General features: G+C 43.4%; 1 protein-coding gene across 1 annotated transcript; it reads left to right on the forward strand.

Moving 5' to 3' along the window:
• Positions 1 to 1,863: 1,863 nt before the first annotated feature.
• Positions 1,864 to 14,699, forward strand: LOC108276647 (vacuolar protein sorting-associated protein 26B-like). The gene is made up of 6 exons (XM_017488457.3): positions 1,864 to 1,886; positions 2,186 to 2,350; positions 3,818 to 3,993; positions 4,429 to 4,571; positions 14,268 to 14,372; positions 14,679 to 14,699. The coding sequence occupies exons 1-6, from the start codon at positions 1,864 to 1,866 to the stop codon at positions 14,697 to 14,699; spliced, it is 633 nt and encodes a 210-aa protein (XP_017343946.3).
• Positions 14,700 to 15,322: the final 623 nt, after the last annotated feature.

A 15,322-nucleotide genomic window follows, 5' to 3' on the forward strand; every position in this document is an offset into this window, starting at 1 on the left:
CAGCAACAGCCTTCAATCAGAAACTGACACACTGCATATGGAGAAAGATAAGTGTGGTACTTCAACTGTACACGAACAGGGTAGGTGTGTCGAATAAAGTGGCTGTAAGTGTGCACAGTGTTTAAAAATCCTAACAAAGTTGCTTTCTCTAACACACATATACCAGCACAGCACTCTACCTTAATAATGTCTGGCCAGCCATGGTTTTATGATTGTTTCCACTGATGGTTGGAGAAAAAGAAGGCTCACAAATTTAAGTATCCTACATATGGGATACAGTCAATAATTTTACAGTGCCTGCCAGTAATATTGGGACCCTTGGTAAATATGAGCAAAGAAGGCTGTGAAAAATTGTCTTTGTTTAACATTTTCTTTAAAAAAAAAAAAAAAAAAAAAAAAGTCATGTTTTTAGCACACCTGGGTGACTAGGAACAGGAAATTGTTCAACCATGACTTCCCATTTCACAGGGGTATACAGGTGCATCTAAAAAAAAATTTGAATATCGTGAAAAAAAAATAAAATTCTTTACTCTAATATTTTGCGATACTGGATTTTTGATTTCCATGAGCTATAAGCCATAATCATCAAGATTAAAACAAAAAAAGGCTTGAAACATTTCACTTTGTATAATGAATCTGGAATATATGAAAGTTCCACTTTTTGAATTAAATTACGGAAAGAAATGTACTTTTCCACGATATTCAAATTTTTTGAGATACATCTGAAACATGAGAACTCGTAGGCCAAATTCCCTTTAGTCATCCATCACAATGGGTAAGACCAAGGAATATAGCTGTGATGTGCAGCAAAAGGTTGTTGAGCATCACAAAATGGGAAGTAACTATAAGAAAATAGCAAAAGCATTAAAAAATGCCCAATTAAGAGATTCCAGTCAACTGGAAATGTTATGAATCAATCTGGAAGAGGACGTGTTTCTATATTGTCTCAACGCACTGTGAAGAGGATGGTTCGAGTGGCCAATTTATCTCCAAGTATCACATGTGGAGAATTGCAGAAATTAGTTGAGTCTTGGGGTCAGAAAGTCTCCAGAACTACAATCCGAAGTCACCAACATCACCACAAATTGTATGGAAGAGTTTCAAGAACAAAGCCTCTACTCTCATCCAAAAACAAACTCAAGCAGCTTCAGTTTGCCAGTTTGCCAGACACCACTGGAACTTCAAATGGGATTGGGTTCTATGGTCAGATGAAACCAAAATGGAGCTTTTTGGCAATAAACACCAGCAGTGGAAAAGTGGGCACATGGTGGCTTAGTGGTTAACATGTTTGCCTCACACCTCCAGAGGTGGGGGTTTGATTCCCACTGTGGCCCTGTGTGTGCAGAGTTTGCATGTTCTCCCCAGGCTGATTGGCATGGGTGTGTGTGTGATTGTGTGCCCTGTGATGGATTGTCACCCTGTCCAGAGTGTACCCTGCCTTGTGCCTGATGCTCCCTGGGATAGGCTCCAGGTTTCCCTGTGACCCTGAAACGGATTAAGTGGTATAGAAGATGGATGGATGGCTGGAACACATGCATAATTCGCTAATTATTAGTGACGCATTATCCCTTTTTCCTTTTCTCCCTACTTTGTGTTTTCAGAGTTGGACTATGACAGCAGGAACCATCATGAGTTTGTATCGCTGGTGAAGGACCTGGCTCGGCCGGGTGAGATGAGCCAGTTTCAGATGCTTGACTTTTAGTTCACGCATGTTGAGAAGCCTTATGAATCTTACACGGGCCAGAACGTCAAACTCCGGTATGCTCCTGAAATAGTATTTACAGAATGTGTCCATCATGGATAAACACCAGACTCATAAAAGGATTAGTCATGTTGAAGTATTCCATTTGCATAGTTTAAGTAATGTGGTGGCTGTGTCGCAGGTGGTAGAGTGGGTTGTCCACTAATCGTAGGGCTGGCGGTTCGATTCCTGGCCCACATGACTTCACATGCCGAAGTGTCCTTGGGCAAGACACTGAAACCCAAGTTGTTCCTGATGGCAAGTTTGCACATTGCATGGCAGCTCTGCTACCACTGGTGTGTGTGAGTGGGTGAATGAGACACAGTGTAAAGTGCTATGTAAGTGCGCCATTTACCAAGTAATGATGTAGCTATGATTTTATCTAACTGCTAATTTTAATCATATACTTCAACTGAATTTTTAAAACATATTTTTATTTCAAAGCTATTTTCTACAAGCTACTGTCAGCAGAAGGCTAAATTACATCAGCAAAGAGATAGACATTGTTGTGCACACACTCAGCACATATCCAGAGCTGAACTCCTCTATTAAGATGGAAGTGGGGATTGAGGGCTGCCTACACATTGAGTTTGACTACAACAAATCCAAGTAAGTTTCTAAATTTGTGAATCATGGAATCAAAAAAAAGTGAGCTATATACTATATTGGGGGAAACAACGTCTCTGTAATATGATCTCCTGCAAAACGCTAAGCTCACTGTTGAGCTATTAGGCCTATATACTGTTCCTCTAATGTTCTTCTAATTAGAGTTAGAGTGAGTTTGTAATTTAGAGGGTCCACAGTACCATCACAACATCTACAGTTTAGCTATAGTGTTTACTATTTGTGACCCCTTGTTACAATATATACGTAAAACTACTTTTCTGCTTAGACCAAATGTGAATAAAATTCACCATAAAGCCAATGTACTGAAGGGGAAAGGACATAGACAGTCGGGTTACTTAATGTGTTAATTAAAATATGTAATGTCTTTAAACTGATGCCCAGATCTACAAAAAATGTCAGTCAACAGTAAATATATAGACGACTTACTGTAATGTGCAACATCTGACTTGTACCAGATTGTGGACATGTACTAAAATGAATTTTGTAACAATTGTAAAAAGCAAGGTTGTCAAATTTTAGGGCCACTTAATCCAATCACAAGTGAGCCAGGTTAGTTTACTGACCAATAACATATCAACAACTCTTCTTAAATGTGTTAATTTTATTGCCATTTAACTGAAAGGTACATTCTGGATTGTATGTTGTGCATACATCATCAACAGAACACAATAAAACATTGCATTCAATACAAAAAAAACCTGCAAAATATATACAATACCTTGCATAAGTATTCATCCCCCTTCCCCACATTTTCCAGTGATCCAGTCTGGAACTGAACTATTCTTAATTGGTTTTATATCATAATCCATGAATCTTCATAAAATAGCCTATAATAATAGAAAAGTGTATCTGGGGCTGAAATCAATAGTTTGCAAAATTATTTATGAAAAAAAAAAAATCAGTTATGATTGCATAAATATTCACCCTCACTGCTGTGAAATCCCTAGATTAGACCCCCCCCCCTCCTTTTTTTTTTTTTTTTTTTTAGTTTAGTGCTCTCCTTTGCCCCCTAGTGGAGCAAGAGAGACTAGCTCTTTTTCAAATGTGTCAATTCAATTACTGTCTACAAGACAATTTTAATTTAGAACACAGATTCCTAATTAATTTGATGGTGTGTTAGATGAGAACCATTATCACACCGCATGTTTAACATTCTGGTTAAGATTATATACTCGAGTGTTTGCTTCTAAATCTGAAAAACAAAAAATATGCAGATTAGCCCTGCGATGGATTGGCACCCTGTCCAGGGTGTACCCTGCCTTGTGCCCGATGCTCCCTGGGATAGGCTCCAGGTTCCCCGTGACCCTGAAGAAGGATAAGTGGTATAGAAGATGGATGGATGGATATGCAGATTACAGATGAATATCAATACCAATACATGTTTCACCATGAACAGTAAGTAATTACACATGTTCTGAGTCATTGCACACATTCCTGCTTGTCTTTTAGGTACCATCTCAAGGACGTGATAGTTGGGAAAATCTATTTCCTTTTGGTGCGGATTAAAATCAAGCATATGGAAATAGACATCATTAAGAGGGAGACGACAGGAACTGGGCCCAATGTTTACCATGAAAATGACACCATTGCAAAGTATGAAATCATGGATGGAGCACCCGTCAGAGGTACAGAGCAGTGGGCAAAGCTGAATCCTTCTCAAATTTGGAAATGTTTGTTGCCAGTATTGCAGTTAATTTTAATGTTACTAGTAATCTTTTGCCCTTAATAAAGTTGTGTGCAACATTTTATTACATTTCTTAGCTGCATGGTTAACTGATTGCATGTGTTTGTGTATACAGTTTCCAGATTGTCAGTATACAAATTTAGACTCTTAATTTTACTTAAATCATCAAGTAATATGTCAGGGTGTAAGATGATGGACAGTTAAACCTCCAGAAAATAATTACAAATTAAAATACAAAGTGACACTGTCTAGTAACATGAAAATAATATGACATCAGTGTATTTGAAAAAACATACCACTTTTGGAATTTAATACATCAGTATTTACGCTATAAAAGTATCTGACAGTTTCTCTTTCTCTCCCTTCAAATGTTCAGGTGAATCAATCCCAATTCGACTCTTCTTGGCTGGCTATGAAATGACTCCCACAATGAGAGACATCAACAAAAAGTTCTCTGTTCGCTATTACCTCAATCTGGTGCTCATTGATGAAGAGGAGAGACGTTACTTCAAACAACAGGTACATGCTGTTAGAGTTTGAGTTGAAATCTTAGTCCAGGTTTTGCGCAGTAGTTTTTGCATCTAGGCAACTTTCAATATTAAGCTTGATGATCGCCTAAACTTTTCACAATATCACAATATTGTTTTATAACCCAAGATTTACTTGGACTTTATAAACAAAAATAAATTCTCTGATACTGAATTTGAAATGCTCTCACCTCTGCTCATCTTGGAGACAAATCTAGTGCTGCATCTTAAATGGCTTTGTGTTTTGTATCATTTTAGTGTTTAGTTTGTTCTAATGCACTAAACATTAAATGCAGAATTTTGGAAACTTTGGCAGCTAAAATTGATATTAATGCACTGATTCTAATGATTGATCATTTCTGTAGTAACGCCTTAGACAGACACTTGTGTGATGGGCATTCCATGTAATCCAAATCTAATATTAAACTGATTTTAAAAACATTTTATCTAATAGAGAAAAACGGATACATGTTGATATGTTTTCTGTGAGCAGACATTTATTTAACATTTATGAAAGGAGTCTCCAGTGTCAGCATAAAGCTGTTACTTTAATTACTTTACTTTATGACTAAAAAGGCTAAGGATGGAAGAACATTGCCCTTTGCAATTTATTGGTAACATGACAAGCTGCATTTTTTTCGTCTTTTAACTTTGAGAGAGGAACTAACAGGAACTACCTTGCTTCGCAATAGTAAATATAACTATAAGCTGGTAAAAAAAAAAAAAAAAAAATTATGATGTCATTCTTTAATTTATCACAGAAAAAGTAGTCGCTGTAAAGTTGTTATAAAAGAGTAATAAAATACTTGGGGACGTGTTCTTATTGTAAAATAATAAACTTCAGGACACGTAGGGGCACATCACACTACCCTGTTAATTATTTTCCAATAACAGCACTCACCATAGTGTTTTATTCCTTATGTACAGCATAGTAAACAGTTTGAGATGCAGTGTAGGCATTTTACACGTATCTGAGACTAGGGCTGCACAACTAATCGAATATCGATCACGATTACGATTTTGACTGCCGACGATAACTTGAACATGATCAACTGCGATATTGACGTTTAAAGTTTGTCCTCCACTCATAGAAAACTCCGCTGCAGATCAAATTAAGCGCTTCCTAAACTCACAGCCAATCACCATAGAGTGGCGCAGGGATGACATCATTTTGTAATGCCAAAATCTGGAAAGGAGAGCATTTTTGCGCTCGAGCTCTCGGCTTCACTTCGTGTTCCAGCGTTTTGTGCGAGACATTAACAAGTTGCTAAATGGCACAACAGAGGTTGTTGGGGACATTAAATGTCATCCCGCCGAACAGGAAAAAAAGTTTGCAGATAAACTCAGGGCTCTACAGTGCGACCATTTCACTTACATTTACGACTGAAAAGTACTTTGTCCAACTGTGAATAAATATTTAGGCGTACCAGTGCGAGTGACTTGTTCGGAGTTGTATAATACAATCCGAATGAAAACTACAAGAAGTCCAAAATGCATCTACACCGTGCAACAGTTACTTTCACACTGCTTTTCATCGCTTCAGTCAATCAAACAAGTGTGTAAATACTGCAAAGAAGCCATTATGATGAAAAGAGTAACACAACATCATCTGCTTCAAATTTCCGATCTCACAAACCGCCATCTTTTATTGATCCTGCAAAATTACCTGAACTTGTGACATGCTCATGTAGACACAGCGGCGTCGGGCGGAGTAAATTAATAATAATGCTAACGCTACAAGGTGGGTTTAATTCAAACTTCTTTATTAAAAAAATTCCTCACCAATAATAATCAAAAGTAGCAACTGTTCAGTCTGTAAACATACAGTACACTGCTGCTCTCCCTTCACCAACTCTAATACACAGCACATTCACTTAATTTAAGGTCACGGTTGCCAGATATCACTAGAAAAGTCGACTCCAGTTTCCATGTTTTGATTTAATCTTTCCCAAAACACAATATAATTTAGCAGACAGCAACACTGTACTGGGAGAACGGATCTAAAAGGAACAACTGATAAACAAACAAAAATAAAACTACTAAAATGTAAAGACAGAAAATGTGTTTGTGTATAAATAAATAATTTAATATAAAAAAATAGATATTGTAAAAACTTCATAAAATATAAATAAAATGAGAAATGAAATAATGCTTTATTACTATGGGTTGCATTTAATATCAATTTGACATTAAGCTTAGTTCTCTATTTCCTTAGAAGGCTATTAGCTTTTTTCCTAATATGGATAATTTTCGTGTTAGTCTACTTTTAATTAGAACTCTTTATTGTTTAAGATATTTAAAAATAAATATTTTATGCTCTTTATTTATCAATTAGCCAACAGTATTTCTCATTGCTGTTATTTTAACTCAATTAACAGTGACCATGAGCAAAGACCTTACATTTAACTGTTTATGATAGACCTCCTAATTAAAGCTTAAACAAAAAAAGATTGTTATCGGTCTGGGTCGTAAAAATCCTGATCGGTGCATCCCTAATGAATACCATTAAACTAAAGTGCTGTGCATCTGACAGGTAAATGAACTCAACCAATCACATCCTATATGAGATTATTCAGATATATACACAATACTGAACATTGAGGTTTATTGTATTTGTTTACAAGGTGGAACGTCTGGGTTACGCATGTAACCCTGTTCCCTGAGAAGGGAACAAGACGTTGCGTTTAGCATAACAGTATCGGAGCACCCTTGCGCACGACTGGTATCTGAAGCTTGTGTAAAATCATGCCTCTATTTATAGGCCTGCCATGATCAGGTGACGTGGCAATTAAGCGCGCCGCGTGATATATATATATATATATATATATATATATATATATATATATATATATATATATATATATATATGGCACCTGTGAACCGTGCTGTCAGCCTGTATTATCTGAAGCGACGACGCAATTCACAGGCCTGCCCTGGTATGACAAAACTACGCAACGTCTCGTTCCCTTCTCAGGGAACAGGGTTACATACATAACCCAAACGTTCCTTTTCAAAGGGAACTCGACGTTGCATTTAGCATAACAGTATGGGAACGAGAATACCCACTCAGTCATACTGAGGGTATGGCCTGTTCAAAAAGACCCAAGCCCGAGGGTCACTGCCAGACACTCGAGCCCGGGGTGGAAGGAATATCCAGGCTGTAATAACAAATGAATGTGTGTGGCGTAGACCACCCTGCAGCAGCACACACATCCTGTAAGGATACCCCTTTGGCCTTCGAGGAGGCGACCGCCCTAGTGGAATGAGCCCTTATGCCCAGAGGCGTAGCGAGACTTTGCACCTCATAAGCAATAGAGATTGCTTCCACTATCCAATTAGAGATGCGCTGCTTTGACACAGTATCACCTCTACTGTTGCTGCCAAAGCAGACCAGCTGCTGCTCTGACTTATGCCACTGGCCAGAGCGATGGATGTAAGTACATAGAGCCCTTACTGGAAACAGCAGGTGCATCCTCTCTTGTTCCGGTGTGAGGAACAGAGGAGGGCAGAAAGTCTGCAACACCAGGAATATAATCTGGCCTAGGATACAGGAAGGCCTTGGCTAATCCGGGGGCAAAGTCAAGGCAGGAAGGGGCAACAGAGAGAGCTTGTAGATCTCCTACTCGCATGAGCGATGTCAGGGCCAGCAGAAGAGCTACCTTTAGAGTCAGAAGCTTCTCAGAGGCTGACTCTAAGGGCTCAAATGTGGTCTCTGACAGACCTTCCAGGAACACAGAAAGATCCCAGGGTATGCGCGGCCTGCAGATGGGCCTCAGCCGCCTGACACCATACATAAACCTCAAAGTTAGAGGATGTTGCCCCACAGAGGCTCCATCAACACTGGTGTGGCTGGCCAAAATGGCGGCCACGTAAACCCTGATTTTAGTAGGAGCCCACCCCGCTGAGAAACGTTCTTGTAAGAACTCCAGGACTGTAGCTATTGCACAGTTCACTGGGTCTACAGTGGATCCCTGCAGATGGGACTCTCCCAAGGAGAGCCATCTAGCAGGGATATTATGTCTGAGAACATATTCGAGCTGGCCAATAAGGTGCTACTAGCAGCAGACATAGACTGTCTTGGCGAACTCTCGCTAGAACTTGTGGGAGCAGAGCAATCTGGGGGAAAACGTACAGATGTGACCTCGGCCACATGTGCACCATGGCGTCCAGCCCTAATTGTGCGGGAGGCGTGAGGGCGAACCACAGTGTGTTGTCAACCTCGAAGGTGAACACATGCAGTCCCACTTGGCCAAACCTCCGCCATATGGACTCCACCACCTGTGGATGGAGTCACCAATCCCTGGGCCTCAGCCCCTGCCTCAACAGGATGTCTGCCCCCACATTCCAGTTGCCCAGAATGTACATTGCACTCACTGACAAAACTTTCCCTCTGCCCAGAAAAGAATTAGTTGCGCCTGCCTGAACAGGGGGCGCGGACATAATCCTGTTTGGTGGTCAATATATGAGACCACTGCTGTGTTGTCTGTAAACATATGGTGACCTCTCAATTGAGGAAGAAGGAATTTCAGTGCTAGAAATATGGCCCACATTTCTTGGCAATTTATATGCCGCTCCAGATGAGGGCCACTCCAGAGACCGTGAGCTGGACAGCTGTCTAAGACCACGCTCCAGCCTGTGAGGGAGTGTCTGTCATTACCACCTTGCGCTAAGGAGACACCCCTAGAGTGTGACCCAAGGCTAGAAACTGGGGACACTCAAATTCTCAGTGCACGTAGGCCACGTGACACTGATTACTCTCAACTTCTCAGCCACCAGTGAAATGGTCTCCTGTGCAATAGACCCAATAGTATAACGTTGGCTGCCCATAAGCTCCAACAGTCTCCCATAGAGACTGGAGGGGAATCCAAGATCCAGCTTTATCTTGCTCAGTGTTGATAGGATTGACCCTACGCATATTGGGGATAGAAATGCGCTCATCATAGTAGAATCCTTATAACCCCTAGAAAAGTTGTCCACTGCACTGGAGAAAGCATACTTTTCTGAGGTTCAAGAGGCATGATTTTACACAAACATCAGATACGGTCATGGCGCTCCCATACTGTTATGCTAAACGCAACGTCGAGTTCCCTTTGAAAGGGAACAGGTTAATGGTTATTTTTTGCATACAGCCTGTAAAATTAAATGAAAATATTACATTTAGTTTATCAGAAGGTAAATTAATGGGTCATGGCTCACACTATGTTCCTAAATTCTGTCATAATTTACAAGCTCAATTTACATATTGTGGCACATTAATGTTACCATCTCTTAAAAAAACAAAAAAACAACCTAAAGTTCAACCGTGCTCCATAATTTTTTACTGTGCTCCTAAATTTTTGTAACTATATAAATTGTTACCACAGAGCCCTGAAACTGGTTCTCACAATACCCCCCCCCCCCCCCCCCCCCCAAAAAAAAAAAAAAGTTTTAGGAACATTCATCCACAGAGTAAATCCGTATTATGGAAAATGATTTAAATCAAGTTTGGAAAAGTTGTCGAAAGCTTGGTGGTGGTGACGAAGTCAAGCGACCGTGGTATAGTTCGTTTTATAGCATACGGTTATCTTTTTATTTTTGACGATTGTATTTAGGCTTCAAACTTCATAAAAGTTGTGTTCATTTGTGAAAATTATGTTGCTGGACAAAACATGTTAGTGTTGTAAACTTTTGTTGAGCACAGACCTTATTTTTTGCAATAATTCCAAAGTCTATGTGAAAATCCTATTGGGTTTTTGTCGAGGGAACCAGTGTGATGCTAACTCCCGGGTTCCGATACAAAATTTGGCTGCGTCTCTCCTCCTGTAATCACTGTTACTGTTTTTTCTGCATTGGCCTGAATTGTTTTCATTTGCTTGCATATTTTCATTTGCATGATGGCATTTTTATTTTTACTTATCCTATAATTTGGGTACAATTTTATTTATAATTTGCTTCTACAAGATGATGCACTTTAAGAACCAGTCTAATTTGATGCAAAGATTTGTGCATTAGCAGGAATGCAGCACAACATGGACCTGAAAGTAGTGGTCTGTTTATTTAAATGTGAAAGTGCAGTAATGTCACGATTCCCCCTTGAAGCAGCATGCTCTAAGAGCGAATGCGCGAGCACCTGCTTTTCCGCTGTTGACCGTAGTGACATTGGGACACGTGTGTTTTGTTTATGTCTGTCATGTCTCCTCCCTGTTCCGTCATTGGCTGGGAATTCACGTGGGTCTGAATTGCTCTCAGCTGATAGCAGTTGAGACGCTGATCATGTCGGCATATATAGCGCGTGCCTCCCAGCACACAACACGGAAGATTAAGAAGTCGTAATAGTAAGTAAATGTTTAGCCATAGCCATAGCCATAGCCATAGCCATAGCCATAGCCGAGTTCGCGCTGGATTATCCGCTTCCAGTCCCTCGCCTTAGTTCGTGTCTTGTTTTGTGTAACAACCTAGATTCCTGCCTTGCCCCGTGTATGCCTGTTTGCCAATCGCCTGACCTCTTGCATGTTTATGGATTACGTTTTGGATCACGTTTTGGATTTGTCTGCCTGCCTGTCTCTACAAATAAACAACTGTTATCCTGCACTTGCATCCGCCTTATCTCTGCTCCGTCACGATTCGTGACAGAATCTTCCGCTGAAGCATGGATGCAGCAGGAGAACGGAGGAGACGCAGAACCCGGAAGTCAACGCCAACCGTCCCTGCAATGGGCTCAGTCCTATTCCCACAATGGACAATTATGGAGCTTCCTGATCCATTTGACGGATTTTTCGGTGCCCCAAAGTATTTCCTGGTAGATTGTCAATTCTATTTCTCCAGCCTGTCAGACGCTAAGCCAGAGGAGAAGCACTGGCTCCGATTCATGTGGTCCTGGTTCTTTGGACCAGCCCGTCAATGGGTGCAGCTCAAACTGGATAAGCACTGTAGGAATCTGGACAGTGTAGAACAGTTTGTGGGGGAATTCATGATGCGATTCGGGAGTGCGGAGGCGAAGGAGGAGCTAGAACAACTTCTCAGGGGGGTAAGTCTGGAAGGTGAACCTGCCCTGCCGTTTTACCCACTACTACAGGCAACTTCATGCAGAGCTCAACTCTGAAATCCAAGTCAAGCCTCCAGTCCCTGACGCCCAAGCCAAGCCTCCAGTCCCTGAGGCCCAAGCCAAGCCTCCAGTCCCTGAGGCCCAAGCCAAGCCTCCAGTCCCTGAGGCCCAAGCCAAGCCTCCAGTCCCTGAGGCCCAAGCCAAGCCTCCAGGCCCTGAGGCCCAAGCCAAGCCTCCAGTCCCTGAGGCCCAAGCCAAGCCTCCAGTCCCTGAGGCCCAAGCCAAGCCTCCAGGCCCTGAGGCCCAAGCCAAGCCTCCAGTCCCTGAGGCCCAAGCCAAGCCTCCAGTCCCTGAGGCCCAAGCCAAGCCTCCAGGCCCTGAGGCCCAAGCCAAGCCTCCAGTCCCTGAGGCCCAAGCCAAGCCTCCAGGCCCCGAGGCCCAAGCCAAGCCTCCAGTCCCCGAGGCCCAAGCCAAGCCTCCAGTCCCCGAGGCCCAAGCCAAGCCTCCATTCCCTGAGGCCCAAGCCAAGCCTCCAGTCCCTGAGGCCCAAGCCAAGCCTCCAGTCCCTGAGGCCCAAGCCAAGCCTCCAGGCCCTGAGGCCCAAGCCAAGCCTCCAGTCCCTGAGGCCCAAGCCAAGCCTCCAGGCCCTGAGGCCCAAGCCAAGCCTCCAGTCCCTGAGGCCCAAGCCAAGCCTCCAGTCCCTGAGGCCCAAGCCAAGCCTCCAGTCCCTGAGCTCACGTTCAAGCCTGCTGATCCAGTTTCCCAAGCTCTGCTAATATCTCAGCCTAATGACCAAATGCTGCTCACGCCCAAGCCTACCGACCCAGTCACCCAAGTTCAGCCCACTGACACGCCCAGCCAAGCTCCGCCCGTGCCACAGTCTGCCGACACGCCCAGCCAAGCTCCGCCCACGCCACAGTCTGCTGACATGCCCAGCCAAGCTCCGCCCATGCCCAAGGTTCACCTAGTGACCTCAGAGCCTCAGCCTCCCTGTTCAGCTGTGGACGTCGCTCAGCCTCCCTGCTCCATGGCAGATAGCGTTCCCCTCTTCTGCTTCGAGGAGACCCACGCTCCTCTCCCTGGCCTTACAGGGGACTTCGCTCTGCCTTCCAGTTCAGTTGGTGACGTGCTCCGCTTTCAGGCGCCGACGAGGACGTCGCCCTGCTTCCCTGCTCCGTGGAGTACAGCGCTCTGCCTTCCTGCTCCGCCGAGGACGTCGCTCTGCCTTCCTGCTCCGACGAGGACGTCGCCCTGCTTCCCTGCTCCGCCAAGTACAGTGCTCTGTTTCCCTGCTCCGATGAGGGCATCGCCCTGCCTTCATGCTCCGATGAGGGCGTTGCCCTGCTCCGCTGAGTACAGTGCTCTGTTTCCCTGCTCCGCCGAGGTCGTCGCTCTGCCCTCATGCCCAGCTGAGGTCGTCGCTCTGCCCTCATGCCCAGCTGAGGTCGTTGCTCTGCCCTCATGCCCAGCTGAGGTCGTTGCTCTGCCTCCCTGTCCAGCTGAGGTCGTCGCTCAGCCTCCCTGTCCAGCTGAGGTCGTCGCTCTGCTTCCCTACGCCGCCAAGAACACTGTGCAGTTTCCTGGCTCTGCTCGGGACATTCAGCCCAGGGGGCCGGGGCCGCCAATGAAATGGGATGACTCATGGCACTCTGGGAGGAGTGCCTTTGGGGGTGGGGGGGGGGGGGGGGGGGGGGGGGGGGGGGTTCTGTCACGATTCCCCCTTGAAGCAGCGTGCTCTAAGCGCGAATGCGCGAGCACCTGCTTTTCCGCTGTTGACCTGAGTGACATTGGGACACGTGTGTTTTGTTTATGTCTGTCATGTTTCCTCCCTGTTCCGTCATTGGCTGGGATTTCACGTGGGTCTGAATTGCTCTCAGCTGATAGCACTTGAGACACTGATCATGTCGGCATATATAGCGCGTGCCTCCCAGCACACAACGCGGAAGATTAAGAAGTCGTAATAGTAAGTAAATGTTTAGCGTTAGTTTAGTTCGTAGCCATAGCCATAAGTGAGTTCGCGCTGGATTATCCGCTTCCAGTCCCTCGCCTTAGTTCGTGTCTTGTTTTGTGTAACGACCTAGATTCCTGCCTTGCCCCGTGTATGCCTGTTTGCCAATCGCCTGACCTCTTGCATGTTTATGGATTACGTTTTGGATCACGTTTTGGATTTGTCTGTCTGCCTGTCTCTACAAATAAACAACTGTTATCCTGCACTTGCATCCGCCTTATCTCTGCTCCGTCACGATTTGTGACAAGTAAAAATATGTTGTCACTAAAATCAATTAATAATCATGATAAATAATCGTGATCTCAGTATTGATCAAAATAATCAGTATTGTCATTTTGGCCATAATCATGCAGCCATAACCCGAGGTATGGGGTTTGAGCAAGAGGTGTCTTGTGTAATTATTAAAAATAACAGTCTTATTTATGAATCCTTTCAAATTATACTTCGACAAGTAGGACCAGTAACAAAACGCAAGTACCCATGCTGTAGAATGATAATGAGCAGCTGTCATTATTATGTTCATGTGGTTTACATGAACATAATAATGACAGCTGCTCATTATCAAAACTTTGGTTTTGGGAGCAGTTAGCAGGACTTTGGTTTAAGCACCGTTAGAAAAATATTAAATATATTTCTTTTCTTGTTTGTTGGTCCAGTCAGCTCAGATGGCTCCGGTGACCATGATGACACAACCTACCATGTTGTACACGCAGCCTGTGATGATGCCGCCTAACCCTTTTGGCTCAATCACAGGAGTGCAGGTAAGCACATATGACCGCTTTTGGACTTGCTGCCAAGCTGTTAACCATTGCACCATGCCACAAATGTTATGGTCAAGTCCCAATGTGGTTTCCCAGAGTAGACAGTAGAAATCCAATTATTCACTGTATTTCTCCAGTCTACTCTGTCAAACGTGAGCACACTGCGCTTCACCTGGATCTCCCTGAAGAGATGCTGCTGTCTGAATTAATGGAATCCTATTCATTGAGCAAAAGCAGCTCGGAACATTTGAACCTGTGTTCAGAAAGCAGTGAATGAACCTCATGTCTCTGCATGTTCCATTACAGGGCTCTTCTGAACAAGGCTAGCATGGATGCATTGATATATGGCTACAGATATGCATTCCATTTCAATCTGTAAAAGCAAAACAATGCTAATCCTGCTGCTATCATGCCACCTTCTCATCTTTGTAGTATGCTACTATAGTGTGCATACTTAAAGAAGCAGACCTTTCTCTGACCTTAAGACTTGCAGCTTCATTTTCTATCCACTCCGGCTCTGTGGTTTTTCTCCTGTGTGTTTGTGTGTGTGTGTGTGACCCCCTTTTCACTTTCCCGTTCTCTCTGAACTAGCCCTCAACTGCCTCTAGTCCCTCAAGTCAGAGTTCTCTCATGCCACCAGGACAGGACCCCTTTGCACAGCTTTCTCTCAAGGAGTTCCTTTAGGGACACTTTTAGGTACAGCATGCCTGGGCCATGTTTGTATGTGCTGCATGTTAATAGCACTGGGTCTGCTTCTATTAATAGCCGCCTTATTGTCTACACCCTGTTTACTTTAGAGTTCACTTCTCATTATAAATAAATCTAATACACTTTGACATTCCAAGTTTAAAAGCATATCATTTCTGAATATCTCAGACTTTGTGTTCTCTGTTGCTGCTAATTTTTTTTGTTGTTGTGCTCAGTTTCACCCCATGTGATTTAGTGATTCA

Source organism: Ictalurus punctatus, chromosome 16, assembly GCF_001660625.3.
Source record: "Ictalurus punctatus breed USDA103 chromosome 16, Coco_2.0, whole genome shotgun sequence".
Lineage (NCBI taxonomy): Eukaryota > Metazoa > Chordata > Actinopteri > Siluriformes > Ictaluridae > Ictalurus > Ictalurus punctatus.

Coding starts and splice junctions, on each gene's coding strand:
- LOC108276647 (XM_017488457.3), top strand. CDS start 1,864: ATGTGGTGGCTGTGTCGCAGGTG. Junction 3,994..4,428: donor GGATGGAGCACCCGTCAGAG/GTACAGAGCAGT, acceptor TCAAATGTTCAG/GTGAATCAATCCCAATTCGA. Junction 14,373..14,678: donor GCTCAATCACAGGAGTGCAG/GTAAGCACATAT, acceptor GTTCCATTACAG/GGCTCTTCTGAACAAGGCTA.